The sequence below is a fragment of the Apodemus sylvaticus genome, chromosome 2 (genome assembly GCF_947179515.1).
Source record: "Apodemus sylvaticus chromosome 2, mApoSyl1.1, whole genome shotgun sequence".
In the NCBI taxonomy this organism is placed as follows: domain Eukaryota; kingdom Metazoa; phylum Chordata; class Mammalia; order Rodentia; family Muridae; genus Apodemus; species Apodemus sylvaticus.
Window position 1 is genome coordinate 152,864,167 of NC_067473.1, and position 24,781 is coordinate 152,888,947.

Consider the following 24,781-nt stretch of genomic DNA (forward strand, 5'->3'; position numbering starts at 1 on the left):
AGTACGCTCTCCTCATGCATACCAGAAGAGAGCATCAGATCCCATTATGGATGGTTGCAAGCCATTGTGTGGTTGCTGGGAATTGAACTCAGGACCTCTGGAAGAGCAGTCAGTGCTCTCAACAGCTAAGCCATCGCTCCAGCCCCAAACACAGAAAACTTGATGGCAGCGAGGGCGGAGGGATGGAGAGGCGAGAGCCCCACAGTGCTTACCTCAGGTGCCTGCCCACCCATGCACCTCAGCTTAGGTCCCCAAAGGCTGTCACAGCAGAGACCTATCTCACAAGCTCTCATTTCTTTCTCCACATTGTAAGGAAAACATCAAACAGTGGAAGAACCATTCTGTATATACTAGGCCACCCCACTTCAGGAGCTGGGTGTTCCAAACGATCTGACATGACTACAGAGACAGCACGGAACTGTGGCCGAGGAGAGCCACTCTTCTATTTCCTGGGTCCAGTGAGAGCCACCGTCATCAGCAGCATCCACAGTCTTCAGAGGAAGCCACAGGAGAGGTGTGCCCATGGGTAAGATGCCCCAGCATCTGCCTTCCACCCTAGGCCCTTGCTGACCTCACACATTCCTCCCAGATGCACAAAAGAAATCCCAACCCCACCCTATTCCCACCGGTGATGGAAACTGAGGTCCAAAAGGACCGACAGTCCTGTTCATCGTCACAGTAATAAACAAGTATGAGTCTTATTGGTCCTAATGGGTCCCCACCAAATCTGGAACCAACACCAGGTAACAGAGAGACAGAAATCCTGTCCCTGATCTCAGATACCGTCTGCCCTAAAACAGATCTGGCCACAGATGTGGACCACAAACCCAGTCAGTCAATGACCCTGGGTCCTCTCTTAAGGCCAAATTTACCTGCAGCCTGTGCCTAATGAGCTAGGAGCACTCGCGAAGCCCCTGCTAAGTCATCCTGGTTGTCCTCTTCTCCTCAGTTGACATAGCCACACCCCCAAAGACTCGCCGAGAGCCAAGCTACTAGCACAGGCTTTACTTCCGTAGACAACTGTGGGGTCTGAGACGCTTTACAAATGACAGCCTGGCAGATGGGCCGAGCACTGCCTCTTGCCAGTGGAATGTGGCAGCCACCAGCTAGTGTTGGATAAATTGGTAGAACCACTTCAAACAGTAAAACAAGATCTCATGGCTGAGTGTATTTCCAGGTCACATATGGAGGAGCTCAGAACAAATGCTTCCTACTGACATTTCCCCGACTAATTAATGACGGGAAAAAGATTTCTCTAGCTTGATGATACAGACGCTGTTCCAAACTGGTTTCAGTTTGAGCATTTACAGTCATGAAGACAGACCCACCCTAGGCAAACACAAGGCCCTGAGTTCACTCATCACCTGACACAGACTCGCACTGTGGACTTGGTATATGTGTCCGACATGACTCTAACTTAGGTGTGTATGGCTTTCCAGGTCTGTCCCCCATGGCACTGCAGAGGACGTGCAGGGTCACAATGCAGCGTCAGAGCCTGCCCACTTCTCCCACTGATCGGAGGGTTCAAATCCCAACTGTCCACCTTATTCTCACTGCCCACCCCTTCCCCTTCTACTGAACTGCATATGCCGTGGGTACTCAGCAAGAGTCCAAGACCCAACCAAAAATCTGTGGAGACCCGGTTTCTCTGTGCAGACCTGGTTGTCTGGAGAACAGGCTGGCCTTGAACTCAGAATCTGTCTGCACCTGCCTCCTGGGTACTGGGATTAATAGCATGCACCACCATACCTGGCCCCCAAGTAAGGATCGTTAAGCCAGACTTTAACTCCTTTTGCACAAGAGACACACTTGAGGTTAAGAAGTTGGGTTTATAGACAAGGGTGGCAGGTGCGAACGCTAGATGAAGAGCGATTCCTCACTTAACCTACTGAAGAAGGGAAGCAAGAAGAACTGGTGTTACTCACTGATATGGTCAATGGCTCCGGCACAGAACTTGCCGTAGAATTTCTTGGCACCCAGGCCTCGAAGATCATGTATGGTGAAGGGCCAGAGATGTAAGACGTTGTTGCGGGAGAAGGCATCTCGCTTTTCAATAACAACTACCTTGGCTCCTAACAAGGACAAGTCGATGGCGGTGCGGAGCCCACAGGGGCCGGCTCCGATGATGAGACACTGAAAGACACAGGTGCTTTCAGGGCCAAGGCCACACCTCTCAAATCCCACTGCTCATAACGTTCACTCCTACAGCCAGAACCCAGGACCAGGACACCGGAAGCCAACCTAGGACTGCAGAGTCCTTGCAGTGGCTTGAAGGTGGAGCTCGTGCTTGCTGGGCAGGGAAGACTGAAACCCTGGCATGTCTACCCCAAGTGGCTTAGAGAACCCATAGACAGCAAGACTTAAATGGGGCATCATCTCAACAAACAGCATGAAAATCACATCTCGTCTTTCATCAAGACGGGATCCTTAACAAGTCTCTACGGTTGCTACCAAAGGAATGATTATTAGCTATGTCCAGGTGACTGAGTCTGGGCCTATCATGTAAATGACTCCCAGCACGCTGCTTTCAAGACTCAAAGTTCATGTGCAGAAAAGTTTTTTGTTTTTTAAAGATTCTATATATGTATGTATGTATGTACGAGTGTGTATGTATGTATCTATGAATGTATCTATCTATCTATCTATCTATCTATCTATCTATCTATCTATCTATCTATCATCCATCCATCCATCCATCTAACATGTGTGTGTGTGTAACCCTGAGTATATATGTATGTACATCATCTGTTTAATTCCCTCATCAGAGGTCAGAGGCATCAGATGCCCTGACATTGGAGTTGTGTTCTGTCTGGTTTTAGTAATTCTTTTTTTGTTTTGTTTTATTTTTTTGGTTTTATTTTCCAAGACAGGGTTTCTCTGTGTAGCCCTAGCTGTCCTGGAACTCACTCTGTAGACCAGGCTTGCCTCAAACTCACAAATCCCCCTGCCTATGCCTTCCAAGTGCTAGGATTACAGGCATGCGCCACCACTGCCCGGCTGTCTGGTTTTAAAATCCATTTAGAGTGTGTGTGGGAACCCAGAGCCTGTGAAGCAAGTGGTCTATTTCCAAGCTCTCCTGATTTTATGTTATAGTCATTCGTGAAAACCAGGCCTTCAGATCTTTACATCTCTCTATAGGATGGCTCTCAAGGTGCCCCACAGGGTAAATTAAAAGTCATGAAAAGCCAAAATAACAGCCCTAAAGTCTCGGGAAATGTGTTTACTATCTTTCCTCAAACTTCCCTCTAAAAGGATTATTTCTTCAGAGAAGGAGGCAGAGCACGCCTCTCTCTCCCTCACTTCCTCACCCCTACCCCAACTCAGGTGAGTGCATCTCTCAGATCTGAGTCGAAAGCTATTTTGTGGAACCTAACGTTTTCCATGCCAGGAAGACTGCACTAGAAATACTTCAGTTCATAGGGTCCTTGTTTGTGAATGACAGCAGACCCTGTGATAGATCCTTACCAGGTACTGAATATGGGAAGATGACCCTGGAAAAGATGACAGGCCAGGACCCATGATGTCAAGGACGCTCATATGGACCTGGCGGTGTCCCTGCTAAGCAACCTGCATTCTCTTAGCAGTGTGAGGCTAGGGCAAGGCGTTGGAAAAATAAAAAGTTACTACCCACCAGCCCTCAAACTCTGAACATTCAATAACTAACTATGTGAAATACGTTCAGAACAGTCTGGTGGGTGGACGGAATCACTTCAGCGGGGCTGGGCCTGGCTCTCCTCCCACAATCCCTACCTTTGTGTTGGTGCAGGCTTTGCCCTTTTTGTAGTCTTTGTGACTGCCCCGCTTGTCCAATTTGGCCCAGAGGGCTTTGGCCTTCCAGTAGTTGAGTTTGGACTTGAGCTTGTGGTAGAAGGAACGGTAGTCCTTGGGCTTCAGCTCCAGGTGGTCGCAGAGCTCTTGGAAGGCCCTGAGGGTCCCCTTGCAGGTGGTGGCCTGGACAAAGCGGTCAAAGAGGACATGAGCGTGGTTTGTTGTCCCCTGCTTCCTCTCCTCCATGTTCCCCAACTCTTGGCACAGCTCCACGGAGGGGCGGTGGGGTGCTGCTGGTCCACCTGGCACTGTCACCTTAATCTAGCGGAAACAAGGAAGAAAGAAAGGCAAACGGTCAACAGCTCTGTTCATTTCCCAGGAGACATGCGCCTACCCAAAGAGCGGCGACAGCCCTGTCCCCACTGACAAGTGTGCACTCAAACACTCCAGGTACCATCCGGGTGTTGGGGAGCCAACAGTCTAGTGGGCGACATGACAGCAGAGACGATGTTACAGTGGGCAGTCCACAGCCTGCTGTGGCTTTCAGCTAGGCAAGGATGGCACGAAGGCACGGGGAAGTCACTCCAGCTCTTTCACGGGGGCGGGGAGGGGTGTCTCCTATACATCAGCCAACAGTGATCCCCGGTTTTCTGATGGGAGGCCGCTAAGAAACTACAGCAAGCCAAGAGATTAAAGCCAAAAGCACTCATTTGCGGGGCTGGCTGGTGAGCTCATGTCTTGACCCCACTAAATGGAAGTACTTAGTACCAATGACTTTGAGGTTTACTGAGGGGCTGGTGAGAGGCATCAGGTCTAGGAGCCACCAGCGTGCAGCAGGAGTGGAAACAATCCAGGTGCCAGAGAGCCCATGAGGCAGAAGGGCCCAGGACTCTGCACAAGACCCTAGCTTTGCCAGTCTGTCCGAGGCCAGGAGGCGGGCAAGCCCCCTTAAAAGACGACTGTAAGAATTAGTACTGAGAGGGCTGGAGAAAGCCAGAGGGCCGGGCCAGAGATGACTAAGAAACAGGTGACACACTGGAGTCACGTGGCATGTAAGACTTACAAGCTTTGCACTGCACGTGGGACATGCGGGGTAAGTTTACAGCTATCACATTTTCCCACATTCGTATTTTACAATAATGTTATTCATACCAAGTACTTATTGGAAACAGTCACCACCGGTCTCCACATCTGTGGACAGACATTTGAACAGGTGGGAAACGGCAGCTTTACATGCGTCCGTACCCAGGCCTCCCTCAGTCCTTCTGTGCCATGTTTTATTTGAACTACTATTTAGAGACGTATGACAGGGAGCCCAAGGAGTCCCACCCCAGCCTGGAGGCTGCGCTGGGGCCTGCATGACCCTCAGAAGTCCATCTTTCTTAGGCAGCTTTGAATTCCCATTTCGGATGGTCTGAGGAGGGGGTCTCCAGACTTGGAGTGTGACCTGCAAACTCCTGGAGCCCCCAGAGTCCTCTGAGTCTGATGCTAGGACGATGCTGGCCACAGCACTCCCGTGCTGCTCCGGAGAACAGCCCACCGCATCATTAGTTGCCCTGGGAGAAATGAGAGTGGGCGGAGCTTTGCCGTGAAGAAGCTTTACTCTGGGACTGGGACGGGGTGATGGAAGGAACTGGGGAGATGCACTGACTCAAGCTAATGGGAGCCCCCAGGCTGTTGGTGCTGACTGGAACCAATTCTCGGAGACAGGCCCTACATGCTATGATGTAGATGACCTCACGACTGAGAGAAGCCACTGCTTTGGACAAATCACTGTGCGACAGAAAGCTCTCAGTGAAGCGGGAAGGAACATTTTGCTTTGCTTACGTTCTACTAAAACTTCACAGGATTAAATCACAGCACCTGAGGATACATCTCGGGTTTCACAAGAGGGGGTAGGAAGTACAGGGATTGGCGGGTCTCCTCTGGTCTCCCAGGAGGACAAGATGGTGATTCTTACCACACACATTGACTTGGCTCTTTACCACAAAACTGTGACTTACTCAACAACCCTCCTGGCTCTCGATATTAAAAGCCACACTGCTAATAAACACGGCCTGTCTCAATATCCACGATGTGGATCTTGGCCAAAAGCACAGGATTAAAAAAAATAAAAAAGAATACTAATGAATATTCTAGGGGTGTGGCTCAGCGGCAGAGCATCTCCTAACATGTGAGAGCCTCTAGGTTCCATCCCTAGCCCCACAAATAAAAAAAAAAATACAAAAACAAATAAAAGAAATCCTGGAATTAATTAGCACCAATCCCCGGTCTCCCCTAAATAAAGGTTTACTTTAGGTCATGGTAGCAAGCAAAATATTTTGATGCTCATAAAAGGAGTCTATTCTTTTCTTACAAGCCCAGACTTATCTTAGAAATGGTTGTCAAAAGACAGCTTGTAAGAGTGGAAAACTCCAGGCACCTTTAGGAGAAGGCACAAGAGAGGGTGGCTAGGAACAACCGGTGGTTGTAAAGGGGTCTCAGAGGGTGGGCGTTGCCCAGCGTCTTCCGACCCCAACCCCATTCACAGTCACCATAATGCTACCGGGGTCACAGAGCGACATTCTACAAGCTCTGAGCACACCTGGCCTGGCTACCTGTGCCAAGAAGGAAAATGGTTTTTCTCTGTTCCTAACCGGCAGCCCACTGGCTACCTGGTGGTTGAATTAAATGTACTCAGAACCTTGTTCTGAATCCAGCATAGTCAAGATTCTACCTGACATATTTGTTTGTTTGTTTTTGTTTTTTTCCAAGATGGGTTCTCTCTGTGTATCTCTGGCTCTCTTGGCACTCATTATGTTGTCCAGGCTGGACTTGAACTCACAGAGCCCTGCTTTCCTCTGCCTCCCAGGGGCATGCGCCACACTGAGCCACGCTCACACCACGTATTTCTAAAGCCTTTAGTTGTAGCACTCCCTGTGCTCACACTCGCACCTTGAAGATCATCTTGGATATGACTTTCCAAACAACAGCTCTAGCCACTGAGCCGACAGCCCCTTGGTTGAATATTGCCCACTCTGAGGTAAATACTCCCTTCCCCAGAGCCGCTGAGCACGCCGGGGCATTCCCAAATCAAATTTCCTCAAGGCCGGACACCTTCATTGACAACCATCCTGGCCCCTCTTTGGAGAGTGTAAAATGCTAGTCTAGTGAGTTGTGTCAGCCCAGTTCCCCAAAGGGTGCTAAGTGTCTGCTCAGGAGTGGCAGGCAAGCATTAGGTGCTCTGGTGAAGGGATCGTGACCTGCAGGGCACTAATGACACCAGATAAACAGAGGTAGGCTGGTTCTCAGAACAATGCACCACCAGGCATCTGGGGTAAGACTACACGAGGCAGACTCCCTTGGGCTGCCTTCCCTTTCCGCCTCTGAGAGCCAGGTGAGCGAAGCCGGAGGCCAGCCCAGGGCAGCCACATCTCACTGGCATACGCTTGGCTGCTCGGGGACTGTCTCGCTGCCCAGCATTTGTCCAGCACTATGACTCACACGGAGAATGGCCAGGAAGCACAGCAGATGGGCCCATCCCGCCAGGCGTCACTTCTCCCATCCTGAAGGTCAAAGCCGCATCAGTCTTCCTGCCTTCTCGCCCGGCATGCCACCCACCCGAGCATTCTGGGAAAAACCAACGCTCATAATCACAGGAACCTAGAGACCAGGAAACCCGGCCAGAGAGTGCCAGAACTCCTGGGGATGGAAAAGCTGAGGTGTGCCAGAAAGGAACAAGGGAAGTTAGGAGCCCAGGGGGCAGAGAAGGTGAGGCCAGGTCTCCAGAGCATCTCTGTGGCTCTGCAAACCAACACCCTGGGTGTTTAGTCTGACTTTAGGCTGACTGCTGACTCAGCCCTTTAGGCACGCCTGGGCTGTGGAAGAGAGCTGGGGAGACAGCAGCCTGGAAGAGCATGGGGAACAGCATTGTGCGGCTAGTTAACAACAGGAAAGGCTGCCCGGACGGACGCCCGGCTCTCAGAACAGATGGTCAGGAGGGCGAGGGAGACTGAGCAATAAAAATAGAAAAGGGGGCGGTCAGAGGCATAAGAATAAAAATAAGAACAACACTCTAACCTGCTGGTGGTGGTGGCAGGGGTGGCCACACGCCTTTAATCCCAGCACTTGGGAGGCAGAGGCAGGCGGATCTCTGAGTTCAAGGTCAATTTGGTCTACAGAGAAACCCTGTCTAGAAAATCCGAAGGGCTCGAGGGCATGGGGAAAGATCGCCCTCTGAGAATAGAGGCCCACCTCCTGTACTTCTGCCAGCAGGTACAAAATCTTGAACCCCAAAGGCCATGCAGGAGCTGCTCTTTTCCCAGGCCTGCTCCACAGGAACTAACGTGTCTGGACAGATCTTGGAAATAGGCAACCAGGAGTATTTCCCTTGGAACAGTTAGGAGGAAATGCACAAGGAATGTATTTCAGATTACTCAGTGTCTCTGCGGTTTGCCCCTGAAATAGCGTCCACATCGCCAGGATGGCTGCGCTCTCAATGGCCTTTCTTCAGCTGAGTGACTGGGCTGCGGGGAACAGCCTGCCTGCAGGCAGCCAGAGGGCTGACCAGGAGACCTCTGGGCTTGGGTGCCTGTCTCCTGTAACTGCTCTCCGCTATGCAGCTCACAGCTCTGAGAGGAGGCTCCCGCCTCAAGGAGGCAAGCTCACACTGAACAGCGTGGAGATTCTTCAGAAAATTATAAACAGAAATATTTTATGACAACAATCTCCACTCTAGAACTGACAGCAAGAGCTTGAAGGTCTGAATACTCTACCATCTTCCGCTGTATTAATCACAATGGCTAAACTATGGAAGCAAATCCAAAATGCACCAACAGGTGACTAGAAAAGGAAGTTGTATGTGCACGCGCATGCACACACAAGCATCATCATCATCATCGTCGTCGTCATCATCATTATCAATCTTGCATCATCGAATCTTGAAAAGGAAATTCTGGACTATACTATAACATGATAAAGTAAATTAAACCAAACACAGACATATAGTGCCAGGTGTGGTGGAACATGCCTGCAATCCTAACACTTGGGAGATGTAGGCAGGAGGGTTAGGAGTTCAAGACCAGCCTGGACTACAAGTGATACCCTTCTCATAACCACCACCAAGCTCAAAGGCAAATGCACTATGATCCCACTTAAGTAGCTATTTAAGAGAACGAAAATAGATAGCGACAGAGACAGATATTGGGATGGTGGTTGCCGGGCCTACAGGGGAGGACACGGAGTTATGGAGATGTATGGTGCTGGCGGGTGCACAGCATTGGCTAGACAGGCTGGCCAGAGAACACCAGTGCTAGGGTTACAGCCAAGAACCACCCCTGCGGCCAGCGTTCACACCGTGGGCCCAGAGGACCTAAACTCAGGTCCTCATGCCTGCAAGGCATACACTTGGATTTTTGAGGTAGTGTCTCATTTAGCTCAGGCTGATCTCACACTTACTGGCCTTATACTCCTGATCCTCCTGCCTCCGTCTTCCACATATGAGGATTACAAGTGTGTCACCAGGCCTGGCTTGATTATGGTTGTTCTGTATTAACTTCTGAAATTGGGACACAAACTTTGTTCTTCTTTCAAACACTGTTTTTGGCTATTTAGGGCTCCTAGGAATTTGATGAAAATGTTACGTTTTTTTGTTTGTAACTATCTGAATAATGTTGGCATCTTAACTCAACAAAAGAATGCAGGGTGTAGTCACATTTCTGTTTACTGACAGTCAGTAATATTTTGGGGTTTTTATTATACGCTGTGTTTGTCTTCTGGGTTAATTCAAGTATTTCATTCTCTTTGAAACTATTATAAATGGAATTGCCTTTGTAATTTTCCCAGGTCATCCCCTTCAGGGTAGAGCTGGCCTTTCCTGCTACCTTCCTGAGTCTCTCATTGTTTCTCCTAGGATCTTTAGGGGTTTCCTAAGGTAAGAGTCTATCACTGAGCTGGGCGGCGGTGGTGGCACACGCCTTTAATCCCAGCACTTGGGAGGCAGAGGCAGGCGGATTTCTGAGTTCGAGGCTAGCCTGGTCTACAGAGTGAGCTCCAGGACAGCCAGGGCTACACAGAGAAGCCTTGTCTGGGGGGAGGGGAGCGTGGTGGGGGGAGCGTGGCGTGGTGGTGGTGGGGCAGTGGCGGGCACGGTGTGTCCTACCAACAGAGATGACCTCTCAGTGTGGGTGCCTTTTCTTGCCAAACTGCCCCGGCTAACTTCTAACGTTACACTAAACAGAAGCAGGGAAGGTGGGCAGCTGAGCCAGATCCTGACTTTAGGAGCAAAAGCTTCTGGTCTCCTCTATGGTCTCAAGCGTGGTGTGTACCGTGTCCTCACTACCGAGCATGGTGTGTACTGTCTTCACTAGTGAGCACGGTGTGTACTGTGTGTACTGTGTCCTTGCTAGTGAGCACGGTGTGTACTGTCTTCAGTAGTGAGCACGGTGTGTACTGTGTCCTTGCTAGTGAGCACGGTGTGTACTGTGTCCTTGCTAGTGAGCACGGTGTGTACTGTGTCCTTGCTAGTGAGCATGGTGTATACTGTGTCCTTGCTAGTGAGCACGGTGTGTACTGTCTTCACTAGTGAGCACGGTGTGTACTGTGTCCTTACTAGTGAGCATGGCGTGTACTGTCTTCACTAGTGAGCACGGTGTATACTGTGTCCTTGCTAGTGAGCACGGTGTGTACTATCTTCACTAGTGAGCACGGTGTGTACTGTGTCCTTGCTAGTGAGCACGGTGTGTACTGTCTTCACTAGTGAGCACGGTGTGTACTGTGTCCTTGCTAGTGAGCACGGTGTGTACTGTCTTCACTAGTGAGCATGGTGTGTACTGTGTCCTTGCTAGTGAGCATGGTGTGTACTGTCTTCACTAGTGAGCACGGTGTGTACTGTGTCCTTGCTAGTGAGCATATTGATTGTAAGTTTTTCCACGTATGCCATCTTTGAAGTTGGCGCAGTTGCTGCTCTAGTTTTAGTGCTTTCACAGAGATGTCAATTCCACATCTGTTTGTTTCTAATGTGCTCTATCCTACCATCTTTTCTGACTTTTCTTGTGTGACTAACAGAACTGAGGAGAAACATGAAACTGGTCTTGCCCCCATAGTGCCCCTTCCTCTTTAGTGCATCCTAGTCACACTGTGGTGGCCTTCATTTGCCCTGTTATGCTGCAAACAAATCATTAACTATCTCTCTTAACTAGCAGCAAGCTTTCTCACAACTGCAACAAAGCCTTGGTAAGCATAGCTCCATCCGTAATGAGAACATGCCGTTTCCGTGGAGCCGGCGCGTGTCGGACAGGAGCCAAGCAGCCTCCGCCTTGAGGGAAGGACCCACGGTAAAGCCTGCATCTGGGCCTTCATGGCTGAGAAGATGGTGATGGACTGGGAGATGTTCCAGAGGACACGTTCGGGCCTGTGAACTGCTCTAGAGGTGCCCCACTAAAGCGGAGAGCACGTGACCTCTGGGTTCTCTTCAAAGTCTCTAACTCTACGAGAACAGCCTTAAACTGTTACAACTTTCCTAACTTTTTTTTTTGGTTGCTTCTTTGCCCGCAAACTATTTTATTGTGAAAACAAAGAATACTTAGGCAACTGAGAAAGGGAGTGAGCCAGAAACCAGCTGACCTCTGCCTCGGGTTCTGCGGCCCAAACACACACGGGGCACCCAGAACAGAAGCAAATACCCAAAACACACAGCCTCCACGAGGAACACAGTCAACACTGCCCCAAGTCACCCTCAAAAAAAAAAAAAAAAAAAAGCAAGGAATCGAGAAGAAAATGTCTACAAGTTTTGTGCCTTGCAGCTTTGTCTGCAAAATGGGAAGGGTCCAAGTTTTAAAGAAACTGGGGAAATGAATGTAAAATGTGTAGTATACCGGGCACACAGCAAAACACAACCAACCCCAGAACTGTATCATCTCGCAGTTCAAAGTGCGAGCATCGAGTGCCTTTCTCATTCGTGACCAGATGCCTAGCAAGACGCAGCCTGTGACAGGGGCACAGAGGACACAGCGCATGGGGTGGGAAGACGGCAGCAGGAGTGGCTCTCAGCTGTGGCATAGGAGGTATCGCACATCTGAGGAGGCCAGGAGGGGAGGCTGGAGCCCCTCTCCAGTGCAGTGGTCCTGCCTACATCCGAGGTCTCCCTGCCTCCGTTAAAACTCTGTGGAAACACCAAATGGTTACCCTATGTAACAGAAATAGATGGTGGATGGGCTTGTGTCTAAAGGAAAGAAAAACAATTCAACCTGTCTTTGTTCTGTCACTGCTCTGCCTCTCCGCTGGCTCCAGAAGGTATGGGGGGGGAGGTTAGCAATGCTGGAGGGGGGGAGGGAGCGACTAAAAGAATCTCATCTGTGTGACTTGGCCATACTTTGCTTGGTAATAAGGCAGAGTGGTGACTTGATGTCCTAGAGGCCCAAGGCTGAGAGAGACTCTTTTTCAGTCTCTCGTCCATCTTATTCTTGGAGACAAGGTCTCTCAATCAAACCCGGAGTGAGGCTGCCCCCAGTAGGCAGCTTCAACCAGGGATCTCCTTTATTTACCTGCCTCTGAGCTGAACCACAGGCCGGCTGCCATACCCAGCCGCCATGCCCAGCCAGCACTCAGTGAGATCTGGGCTCTGGCACACCTTGATTCTTGGGGAACCTTCAGCTTCTGGGCCATTCCCCGAGCCCCATCTCCTTCATTTTGTTCTTGGTAAATTGTAGCTCTGAGAAGTTTGGGGCGAAAGAGAACTGGTCGTCAGTCAAGTTAAACAATCTGAAGGAGCGACACAGATCGAGCTGGAACTGCCTAGAACCCATGGCCGTGGCCATCTGAAAAGCACCTGAAAATGCAGCCTTAGAAATGAAAGCTCAAGGCTGGAGAGATGGCTCGGCGGTTAAGAGCACTGACTGCTCTTCTGAAGGCCCTGAGTTCAAATCCCAGCAACCACATGGTGGCTCACAACCGTCCGTATACAGATCTGACACCCTCGTCTGGAGTGTCTGAAGACAGTTACAGTTTACGCACATAAATAAATAAACTTTTAAAAAAATCTTAAAAAAAAAAAAGAAAAAGAAATGAAAGCGCTGCCCAGTGTGTGCCAAGGATCCTTCAGGTGGGTAGGTCTGCTAGAAGATGAATGCATAGCTATAGTGTCGGCATATCTGCGTATCAAACTGCATATCCATGGATATGCACTTTCAAGTACATTTAGCAAGGCTATATAATCCAGGATACTTCTTATATCAGAGTTTATCATGGCACCTGCTCTTCAGAAATGGAGCTCTTCATAAATGGAAGAAAGCGACGGCTAGTTTCCTAGGAACGCTTTCTCCCGGCTGTTGAAAGGCTAAGCAGTTAAAATAGTACTAATCTGTCTGCACTCTTCAGCAAGCACGTACAGCCCCATTCACTGTAGGAACAGCAGGCAGGCAGGACGGATGGACTTCAGCCCTGCTTCCATCACACAGGCTGGGAGAGGTGGAAGGGTCTGACTAGGGAGAAAGTATCACTGACGGGGGTGGGGGGCAATGGGGGGAAGCACAGGCAATAGGGAATTCCAAGGGCTTCCCTCTCTACATGGCTGGCTCCTACGTACTAATCATCTTGCTCCAGACACACAGTAGGTACTTCATTAAGTCCTGGGGAATGATGGGTTTTCAAATGGCAGTAACCACACAAAGGCTGGCAGTTGATAAGGAGACTTTAAGGACCAGAGTCACCATGGTCCAGCAGTCCAGACATACAAATACCTCCTGAAGGCTATCGCGGAGCTCATTAAGATGGTGTGACTCTGAGAGGGGCTGCCTTAAAACACCTCCCTCTCTTGCAGCAAAGGGCTTAGAATATACTGCAGGACACAACTGGAATTAGCTGGAACAAAGTCTAGAGATTCTCCGTGGTTTAGCCTGCCTCGTAAGACCGCTGCGGTCAAAGCTGGGAAGCATCTGAGAGATATTTAGTCTAGCAGATAATCCCGTGCTTCCTTATAACCTCCCAAGACACACAATAGCCCCGAGTGTCGGCGATTCTTCCTTATAAAGCAGTCTGCCATCGCTGAGCACTTGGAAACATTAGCCTCTCAAGGATGCTGTTCTTATGCAGAAAATCACAGAAATTTGTCCCCACAAACCAAAGTTTATCATTGAAGGCACCCAGAGAGAGCGTCATTGGTTACTGTCACATGACAGCTGCCCGCACGCATTCCCGGCTCTTCAGTTCCTGGACCTTCCTGATGTTCTCTCACGCCTGCGCCTGTCTCCTCGCCTTCCCCTCCCAGTGAAGGGGAGCCACATATGCGCTCTGTCTGAAGCCGTGCTCTCCTGGAGCACCTGAGCATCTCGCGCTGCCTCCTGCATCAATTCCTCCACACCAGCAGGACCACTCCCATCCACGGAAGGCCTCTCATCTTCAAAACTCAGCCCTGCCCCCATCCCACATGTCGCTCACTCTCGACAGCAACTCGGACCGGACCGAGGTGTCTGTGCCTGCAGCCACCGCTTCCTTCTCCCACTCTCTTCTGAACCAACATCCTTGCTACCGCCCAGGGACAGCACGCTGGCAGTGGCCCTGACTGACTTTCACACTATCCAACCCAACGGCCAGGTCTCCAGGCTAGCTTTTCCTCAACGCCGATGGTGACCAGTACCTGCTATTCATGAAAGTGCGACAGATGAGGGAATACTCACCTCTCAGAGCAGCACTCCCTCATCTCTGTGAGAAGCGGCTACTTTCTAAAACGGAAAAGTAAACTTTGACCTTTATGCAAATCCCTTCATGTGGGTCTAAGAGGACAAGCTGCATTCTCAGTCTGCTGCTGTGTCGCCTGCTGCAACACCACACATCAATCTTGTTGGCTGGCAACCAGAGTGAAGGAAGAATGCAACCCCATCTTAGCACTACCTGACAGGCCCTCAGGAAAGGCTGACGGAGTCCACGCAGATCCTCAGCCCCTCCTGCCGAGCCCCAGTCCTCCCACCACCTCACAGGCCTTCCTGTTACTCCACACACAGCAGCATGTGAGTTTTGTTGCTCTTCTGTTTGAAGATAATCTTCCCAGATCCATTGATATCATCAAATACATATTTGAATATATACAAATATGTATGTATATGTGTATATGTTATGTTTATGTATTGTATATGTAATACATATGTATATGTGATGGATAGGTATATGTAATATATACTTATATATCATCTCTTACCAGTCCAGCACTTCTCAAGGCTCTAGAAATAATACAGCAGCGAACAGAGAAAGGACTCGCTCCCTCTCAGAGTGCGACCTCCTTACACAGCTGACACCCTAGGCGAACAGACTGCTCTTAGTTTTTGCAGGCCCGACCACACTCATCACAGCTTCTTATCCTGGGCTGGGGATGTTGCTCAGTGGAAGAACCAATGGTGAGCACATGTGAGGCCTGGGATTATTGCCACAAAGACCTCCGCCGCCACTGCCGCTGTGGCCGCCACCACCACCAGATACCACACCTTCTGTGCCATTTTCCTGGTTTCCTCCGACATACCCGCTCTGATTTGAAATGCTACAAATGTCACTTGTTGTTTGCTGTTCTGTAGCTACCAACCCCCAATGCAGGCCCTGTCATCATGCCTGGTACAGCTGCTGGCCTAAGCAGTCCCAGTAGCCAGCGCTTGAATAGACACACTTCTCCAGCCTGGTACCAAGGTGCCAGGGTCTAGGCAGAAATCCATGAGGTCATAGGCAGGCTCTATGTTAAATGAAAGCGGGTGGCATGTTTTCAGACCAGTGCCGCCAGGTTGGGAGGAATACACAGAGAACTGGGAACCCCCCTGAGGAGAAAGAAGGATTCCGTCCGTCCAGCAGGACCCCCTACTTGGCTCAGACCTGTTCTAGCCTGAAATTGAAGGCTTTCAGGGAAGAAAGGGAGCAGGATTGGGGGTCAGGAACTAAGAGGCAGCTCTGCTTCAACGGCCAAATCAACCCAGAATGACCGCCCAGAGAACCCACTTCCAGAAAATAGCGGTATCGGGGTTCTGAGCGCCAGCCAGCGTCCCAAGAGATAAGTGAAGGATCCATATTTCTAATTGCAAGTTTTAAATTCTGTGTCAGAAAACCACTGCACTGCACTGCCATCAGCCAGAAGTGTCTGATTTGTTTCTCCATTAAGATGGCAGGTCAGGAGGGTTATTGTACATCTCAAAATTCAGCTTCTGATAGGGTGGAAATGAGACAGAAAACTAATACCTGGGCCGCCAGCTTCCCAAGCAGATGGACACAAGACAAAACAACCTACGTGCAGTGCCGTGAACTCCCAGCAGTGCTGGGGGAAGAAGCCACAGGCCCATCACTACCCCTGATCGCTGGTGAGATCGCGATGCTACCTGGTTGTCCTTGCCTAGGTCCCCAGCTTCTCCTGACCTGGCTTCTAGTTCTCAAGGGATCTGCTCCTTCCCCACCCCACCCCACTGTCCAACGAGCTCACCTCTTACACATGAGTATTGTGATCTTCTCTCTGGGGGAGTGAGCTCAGGGCTTCCTACCCTCCTGACCCCACTCCTGCCTCAGAGAAGACTCTAAAATAGATAGTTCATCCCATCTAGTCTCCTGGATATGTGGTTTCATCTCTACCATACGGTTTCCCCCTCAATGTCCTCTGATTAAGAACACTTAAGTAACATGCAACCATCACTACCATCCACCCATTACACATTCTAAACCTCCTCTCCTGCGAAGCAGGCAGGGTTCCCTTCAGCCTGTAACACCCCCCACCCCCCCACCCTCCCACCACCCTCACCCCACCCCCATCCCCAGGCCACTGCCTCTCCCTCCCCACTCCTGGCCTCCTGAGATTAGGCTACCAAAGCTGCTCCTGTCAGCACCTCCTGCCACCACAGCCCATAGGATCCTTTCCTAGTCATCTCCTCACTGCCTCTGCAATCTGGCTTCTGTCTCCGGCACTCCACGGTGGCTTTCTGAGAAAGGCTCAGTCATTATCTCCCTGGTGCCCTCTCCATGGCTTTTCCTGGAAATTCCCGCCCTGCTCTGAGCCCAGGAATGCCTCCTGCCTCTCCCTGCTGCTGTACTGTTCCCATGCCCCAGAGTCTCGGACGGCCCGAATTCCTTCATCTGCTGCTCTTGATAAAACCCGACGACCTTGAGTTTCAACCTTCTGACTGTGCTCCCGAGAACCAATGCTTAAAAGTGCAGCTATGCAGACACCCGACGGCGGGCACCAACGGAGACAAAGCGAACACCTCTACTCTCTGCCACACACAGCTTCCTACTCACAGAGCCAAACGCCACCCACTGGGAAGAAACAGTGCCCTGGCCTCTGCTCTTCTGCTATCAACCTGATCTGCGGGTGGTCTCCGGGACCTCCACGTTGTAAGGCTCACCTTGCTCCCCTCAAGACTGCTACTGTGGACTGGTAGAACACCCGAGCCCTAGCCTTCTCCTAGGATACTTCCCTGTCCTCTTGTCCCCTAAATCAAGTCAATAGCAAAGTAACTTGATTAGCACCACATAATGCCGGGGTGTTCATTCTTGCTGCTGAGTGTTCATTCTTGCTGCATCTCTGTCCGTAGGGACTTCAGGAAACAGTTTGGATTCTTAGTCAAGTTCAAGCCCTGTCAAGACCCAGTACCAGCAGTATGTCCTGTGCTTCTAAGAGTACAGTTTTCTTTGGTCACATTTTCTGGGATACACCTCACACCTGTGCTGGCTGTCCTCAGCCAAATGCGCCAACCTCCTTGCTCACTGGAGACCCCTACTCAGGGTCCAAGACTTTACTAAGACCCGCCCCTCCCCTGGCCCCGCCCCACCAGGCAGCCAATCACATCTCTCTCAGTGGCTTCTCTCCCAGTGGTGGAGGCCATACTTTTTCTTTTCTTTTCTTTTTTTTAAAGATTTATTTATTATTACATCTAAGTACACTGTAGCTGTCTTCAGACACACCAGAAGAGGGCATCAGATCTCTTTACGGATGGTTGTGAACCACCATGTGGTTCACTGGGATTTGAACTGAGGACCTTCAGAAGAGCAGTCAGTGCTCTTAACCACTGAGCCATCTCTCCAGCCTGAGGCCATACTTTCAACACCCACCACAGCGCTAGTAAACTGTGACGGCTGTGACCACGCCTCTTGTTAGTGGAAGAGGCTGTGCTCGCATCTACACTTAGTATGGATTCTGGAAGAAAAGCTGATGCTGGCCAGAGTGGTACCAAAGAGGAGGAAGAGGAAAGTGAAAGGCTTTCTGGAAGCCAATGTCAAATGTCACAACTGTAGAAAGGAGGAACATTTGCATGGTGATCAATTTGCTATTAAACTTGATTTAGGGGACAAGAGGACAGGGAAGTGGCCACGCATCTCTGGAGGTTCCCCCATTATGAAAATGACTATTGTTTTCAACTGACAGTTCCAGACCTTATCTATCTTTTCCAGATAGTAGGGCTACAGAGAGGCCTCGCCCGGTGTTCTATGGGCTTCTTAGAGATGCAGAGGATGAAGCAAGAAAAAGCCAGTCAAGCAAACTTCTGGGAAGGAAGGGTCTGGGAAGGATGTAAGGTTGGCAGGGGCAGGCAGCCAGCACGGAGCAAACCTCTGCTCCTCAGCAAGGTCATGTGTGTGTGTCTTCTGGGACACCAGTGGCTTGCGAACTGAATTAACCCAGTTCTGGCTATGGTAAAGAAGGGGGTTCTCAGCCTTCTGCCACTGATGCTGTGTACACATACACACACACACACACACACTGTCTGCATAAAGACAATCTCAGCTGTTCCTTCCAAAGCACAAGCAGAGCTGTAGGCTGCCCTGAATCATATTCTCCCTTCCAACTATAGGAAAGGTGTGGGATTTACACACAATTTCACCAGTGAAGCAGAAGTGTCCTTTGTACCAGGTGCTCGTCTGGGCCAACTGTCTCCCGCCTTCTCATTCCTAGGAGGCTCGGATACTGCTAAGCACACACACACACACACACACACACACAGAGCAACGCCCCTGGCTTGCGGTGGTCAGGTCTGTCAAAGGCACAGCCCACGACCTTTCCTTTCCTGTCAGGGACCCCGCTAGAGGTTGAGCCTCCTAGGACAACAATGAGACACAACATAAACTTTTATTGCTTTTCTCTTAAAATCCAGTTGCCAAAAGACAACCGCCATGAGCTCTTTCAGTTCTAAGATTCCAACCGTTCTGGGCTCAAAGCCTGATACCTACCTCCCAAGTTCCTACAGAAGATTTCATCTCGCTACCAACAAGATTAGACAGTCTGGACCCTGAAGAGCCAACAGGTTACATTCTGTGTCTGCCATGTCCTAAAATGCCAACATAGATGGCGAGAGGCCGTTTGAGGTGAGCCCCTTCCTGCTCTTCTAACACTCTAACTTCCTGTACCAGGGTCACTCCTGGCTCTGGTTCAGAGGGCAAAAACTCTTGCCCTGTGAACTTGTAAAGTCTAGGAGCGCGCATGTGTTCTGGGGTCAGGGTGGGGATGTCAGGAAGTGTCGCTTACTGCTGTGACACCCCCTTCCTTTACTCCAAGAAGTCATCCTCACCATCTGCTTTCCCATGAGCTCCTGGACAGTGTCAATGTCTGCACCAAGGGCCACAGCTAGAAAACTGTCCTGGGAATAGACGAGCGGACCTGAGTGTGCCTAACCCAGGTCAGGTGCAGATTTAACAGGCGCCTTCAGAAGTACTGCTCACTTGGGGAAGAGAAGTACTTCAGAAGTACTGCTCACTTGGGGAAGAGAAGTACTTCAGAAGTACTGTTCACTTGCATTCTGTTCAACTCGACACTTGACCCACATATAAAACTACTGTCATAGGGCATTATTGTCAAAGGTCTTAAGTACATGACCCCGTGTTTCCAAAGACACCTCGAGAAGGCCCAGAGGATCCAGCAGTGTGGGACAGGAGTCCAGGAGTCATCACCACAGGCTGACAAGGGAGCAAGTGCAGCCCGCCAGGCTCTGCCTGCCTCTCCTCGTTCTAGCTTCCACCCTGTCATCCTGCAAGTGACAGGAGTGTGCAGGCAATGGTTCAAATCTGCCATCGGGGAGTTACGGCTCCTCAGAGTCGGGGCAAGCAAACACCGGTGCGCCGCTGTTATTCTCACCCCTGTGAGCTACTGAGACCTCTGGGTGATAGCAGGAAAAAGATGTCACTTCGGTGACAATCATCTAGATAAGTGGTGAGAAGGAGGACCAGACACCAGGAACATGTAAGACAGCCCAGATCACTGCACCTACAGGGAAAGAGATCCCCGCTCACGAGATGAGAATCCAGTTTAACCAAGTGTCCTGTACACCCTGGCGAGCTGCTTGCTATCTATAGAGTGATGGCTCTGAACAGAGACAACGGTGATAGAGAGTCACGGGATCTAAACAAACTACAAACCAGGTAACCGGCCTCCAGTCCCGGGGACTGGAGCGCCTTACTATAGGCCACAGGAAAGGGACAAGTTGCAGGACTCAGTTCTTTCATCAGGTTTGGCAGCCATTACTGCCAAGTTACCTCATCTGATGTAATATCTAGAGAGTTAACTACAGTTAAAAAAAAAAATGCCTTCTCAGATAAAAATTAAAAAAAAAAAAAAAAAACTAAAAAAAACCTCCTCAGTTTGGGCTAAGTGCTACTAGTTCCTGTAACCCAGCACTGGGAAGAAGGCTGAGGCAGAACTATTATGAATTCAACAATGGTCTGGGCTATGCAGTGAGACGTTCTCTCAAAAGGAAAAAAAGGAGGCGCAATTCTGTCTACTTCAGCCTTCCCGCCCTCCTCCACCATCTGAGTGTTGCACAAACCTCTCTGTCACAAGAAATTTTAGTCTTAGAGCCAAGGTACCGAACACAAGGCAGTTAGTTAAGGCCTCAAATGGGCAGCGTCCTTCCTCCTGACAGCTGTCCACTTTCACTGGCACAGCAGAGGGCAACAGGCTGTGAATCCCCAAGCCCGTAATTTGCTAAATAACTGATCAAAGAAACACAATGAAATTTATGGGGGAAAATGCTCTGAACTCTAGTGTGAGACGTGGGCATCTTAGCTGAGGCGCCCACAAGCTGCAGGGCCTTTCGGAAGGCTTGTTTCTCGGGACTGACTTTGGTCCAGGCCCTCGGTTTGACTTCTTGTAAGAGCGTAAACAAAAGCAGCAAGGACAGTGGCATCAAAAGCCCTGAACAGACTGACAGACCCAAGGCACAGCCGGACTGACAGACCCAACACTCAGCCTGTGGCTGAGGCGTGAGGACTGAGTTTGCAGAGCCTCGTCCATCAGCCCCCTCACTTGAGGAGGCCTGTGCTCTCCTGTGTGCACATGAAGAGGAGTTCCCCAGAGGGGCCGTTTGACTCCATTAACGCCAACCAAGAGGCCACAGTGGGGACCAGAGAGATGGTTCAGTGATTAAGAATACTGACAGCTCTATGGGAGGACCAGGGATCAAGTCCCAGCACCTCCGTGGGCTCAAAACCATCTGTAACTCCACTTACAGGGGATCTGATGCCTTCTGGTCTCGATGGGCACCAGGCACACATATGGTGCACAGAAATACATGCAGGCAAAGCATCCATATGCATAAAATAAATAAAGTTTAAAAGGGGGAATAAGATGAGGAGGAAAAGAGGCTTTCACTGCTGCCACCACAACCACCACAACCACCACAGTGGCAGAGGACAGGGATTTGACAGCTGAACATCCCAACTGGGTTCTCTCTAGATCTGCTGTGGATGTCTCTGGGCACACCCAGGACAGGTAACATCTCCCAGAGTCTAGCTTCTTCTGTATCCCGGCAACATTCATCAGACCAAGCCCGGAGCAGGAGCCAGGGGCTGCCTCTCTGCCTGCACTGAGCACGGTGAAGAGGCAGACACATTCCTAGGACTCTTCCTGCATCTCTCCCAGACTCCCCCCACCGTCTAGCCTCACTGCCTTGAACCTCCTCCCAGACTCTGGCACGGGCTCCAAAATGCAGGCTTTTCCTGTGGGTGGTTATTTGGCTTGCTGGCTTTTTGTGATAAGAACGATGTAACATGAAAGCTACCACTTTACCCAGTTTTAAGTACACATCTGGGTCCGACTAGCATCTAGTTCCAGAACTTTCCACAATCCCCACCAGAACCTATGCTCCCAAGAAACCATAGCTTCTATTCCCCTCTCCTCTCTAGTACACAGAGATCTCTGTTCTGCTTTCTGTCCCCATGAATTTGACAATTCTAGGTACTGTGTGTATGTGGAATTATTTGTTTTTTAAATGTATTTGTCATTTAAAAATAATACGTATTGTTTTTAATTATGAGTACTTGTATGTGTCTATGTTTAGGTAGGTATCCAATCTTCCTGGAGTTAGAGGTGGCTGTGAGCAGCCTGAACTGGGTCTTCTGCAAGGTCAGTGGGTGTTCTTAACTGAAGAGCAGTCTCCACAGCCCCTGTATTTGTCTTTTTACAGCAGTCCTTTGATTTGGCATGTCTTCCTGCATCCCTTCCCTTTTTGTGACTAAATATTCCACCATGGCCAGGAGTGTATTCTGCTATCCTATCCATCCATCCACCCACCCCTGAGCCTTTCCGAAGCCGAACAAAGCTGCTATGGTTCTGTCTGTACAAGCAGAAAACAGGCTGAAGCCATGAGAACGGTACACCATCAACCCACGTGAACAATCACTACTCAACAATTAGTCACCAGGAAATGTCCATCAGACGCATGAGCTGCTATTACATATTTGTGAGACTGACTAAAGTTCAAGACTGACAGTACCAAGAGCAGGTAAGGACAGGGAACAACCGGAACTCAGACACTGAGTGCTAGAACCGCTTTGGGAAACTGCTGAGCAGCGGCTCTTGACTAACCATACACCCACCTAAAACTGCAATTCCATTCTTGTCCATACAGGCAAACTGAGGTGAGCATGAGCCAGGCAGGGTGGTTCAGGCCTGTGATCCCAGCACTTAGGTGGCTGTGACAGGAGCTCACAGTGACTGTGTGACTCATGGTCACATTAACAAAACACTGTCTCGAAAACAAAACAAAACTTAAAAACACCCATAACAACAACACCACCACCAAACAACCAAAGAAAAAACACCTAAGAGAGGGCAAATATTGTATCATGGGGCAGACACGGAGAGAAGAAAATTAGGTCTATATTGACTAGGAGGGTAGCCCGGGAATGCTCATATTGGCTTTGCCCCAAAACTGGAAATAACCCAAATGATTAGGTACAACACAACTATACTGTGCAACAGAGTATTATACAGGAAAAAAAGAAAAGGAAAAAATATTAACTATATTTTTCTTTCAGTAGTCACATAGGACTGGTAACAAAGGGTACCTACCCATGCCAAAGCCCACACCACCTGAGTTCCTTCTGCCCCATAAAACAATAGTTGCAGATAATCTATACTAAGCCTCCAAATGTTTATTCACTCATTCATTCATTCACTTATCTATTATTCATCTACCATCCATCCATTTGTTCAATTCGAGGCAAGGCCTAGCACACAGCCCAGGCTGATCACACACTGGCTGTGTAGATGAGATAACCCTGAACTTGTCATTCTCCTGCCTCCACCTCCTGAGGCACCACCACAGTCAGTTTATGTGGTGAGTTTTGAACAAAGGCCCTCCTGCATGCTGGACAGGCATTCTATCAAATAAGCTATATCCTCAACTACACCGTATGTATTTCAAATCTTCTCTAGACAACTTGTAGCACAATACAATGTTTATATTATGCAAATGGTTGCTATAGTGTATTGTTTAAGCAATAATGACTGAGTCTGTACATATTCAGTACCTTATTGCATTGGTTAGGGTCTAATGACTGAGTCTGTACATATTCAGTACCTTATTGCATTGGCTAGGGAATAAGGACTAAGTCTACGTGTATCAGTACTAAGGCAGAACTCACGGGTACAGGCACAGAGGACCCAGTGCACTGCAACATAGCAATGCAAATGAAATGAAGTACACGGATTCATGTCACATGAGAACACAGATACAAAGGGATCAAACTGCGTAACTCCATCTATTTAAAGACTAAACACAAACAAGAAAACTTTAAAACGACGCCCATGGTGATGTCTCCCATAGACTAGGACTTCCTCTAACCCCTCCATCTGAAGACCCAATTTCCCAACTCCTCCCACAGCTACGGAAGAGCTGGTACCACACCAATAAGTTCTCCATCCCTAAGATCCCACAGGCTTGGCTCCCCTGACCGATCCTGTCTGTCATGGGAAAGCTGGCTCACTGGTTAAAAACTTGGGTGCTGTCCTAAGCCGTCCCACTGATTGGCTCACCTGGGATTCCAGCTCTGGGGAACCCTATCCTTCTTCTGGTCTCTATGGGCACCTGCGTGTGTGCACCTATAGCAAGACACCCATGTATACACACGTTAACTTCAAATATTTCTTAAAGTCATGAATTGTATACTGTACAGAACACATATTACACAACCACATAAAAGGTGGGCACCTTCTAAGTGTTCCGAACACAACTAAGGGACAACCAGCAGCATGCATGAATGGCCACACACTAAGACAAGACTGGCCCAGCACTGCCTGGCATATGATCTGGCAGACAGCTGGGAGCCCAATGGGGTTTGGCTTCCGACTAGAGCTAGGGGTGTGAGCCTGACAAACAGCGGGATCCACGCTCCCAGACCACTGAGCTCTCCTCTCCCTGCGATATGTTCTATAGTTCAGAGGAAGGCTCCTTTATCTGTAAAGGGCCTGAGTCATCAAACCCAGTGTGTGGACCTGACTACAAGTTGGGGTCAGGGTCTCCACATGGGCAGAAAAAGTCTGAGTGATGACATCAGACGGGCACGAGACAAGGATCTAACTTCAGCGTCATATAAAGAACTCAGCTGTCTCTTTCTTCAGGATGACCTCAACCACGTCTAAAAGAGCCAGACAGCTCTTCTTTACATGCTCAAAAATGAAAGGCCTCTCCAGTCTGGGAAGGAACTTGGGAAGGAAGGCTCTTATCTTTGTATTGACCTAAGGTAATCACGTGAGGTCCTCTGTGACAGATGGGGCTATCTGTGACAGCCAGCCTACTGCAGGAAGCTG

The 24,781-nt window shown here is 49.6% G+C and overlaps 1 protein-coding gene across 1 annotated transcript in view; it reads right to left on the minus strand.

The window, feature by feature from the left end:
• The window catches only part of Mical3 (microtubule associated monooxygenase, calponin and LIM domain containing 3), a 142,593-nt gene that overhangs the window by 101,818 nt on the left and 15,994 nt on the right, over positions 1-24,781 (minus strand). The window contains exons 2-3 of the mRNA XM_052172896.1: positions 3,751-4,089; positions 1,921-2,133 (exon numbers count right to left, since the gene is read on the minus strand). Of these exons, the coding sequence (XP_052028856.1) occupies positions 1,921-2,133; positions 3,751-4,089 (552 nt within the window). The remainder of the gene's footprint in view (positions 1-1,920; positions 2,134-3,750; positions 4,090-24,781) is intronic.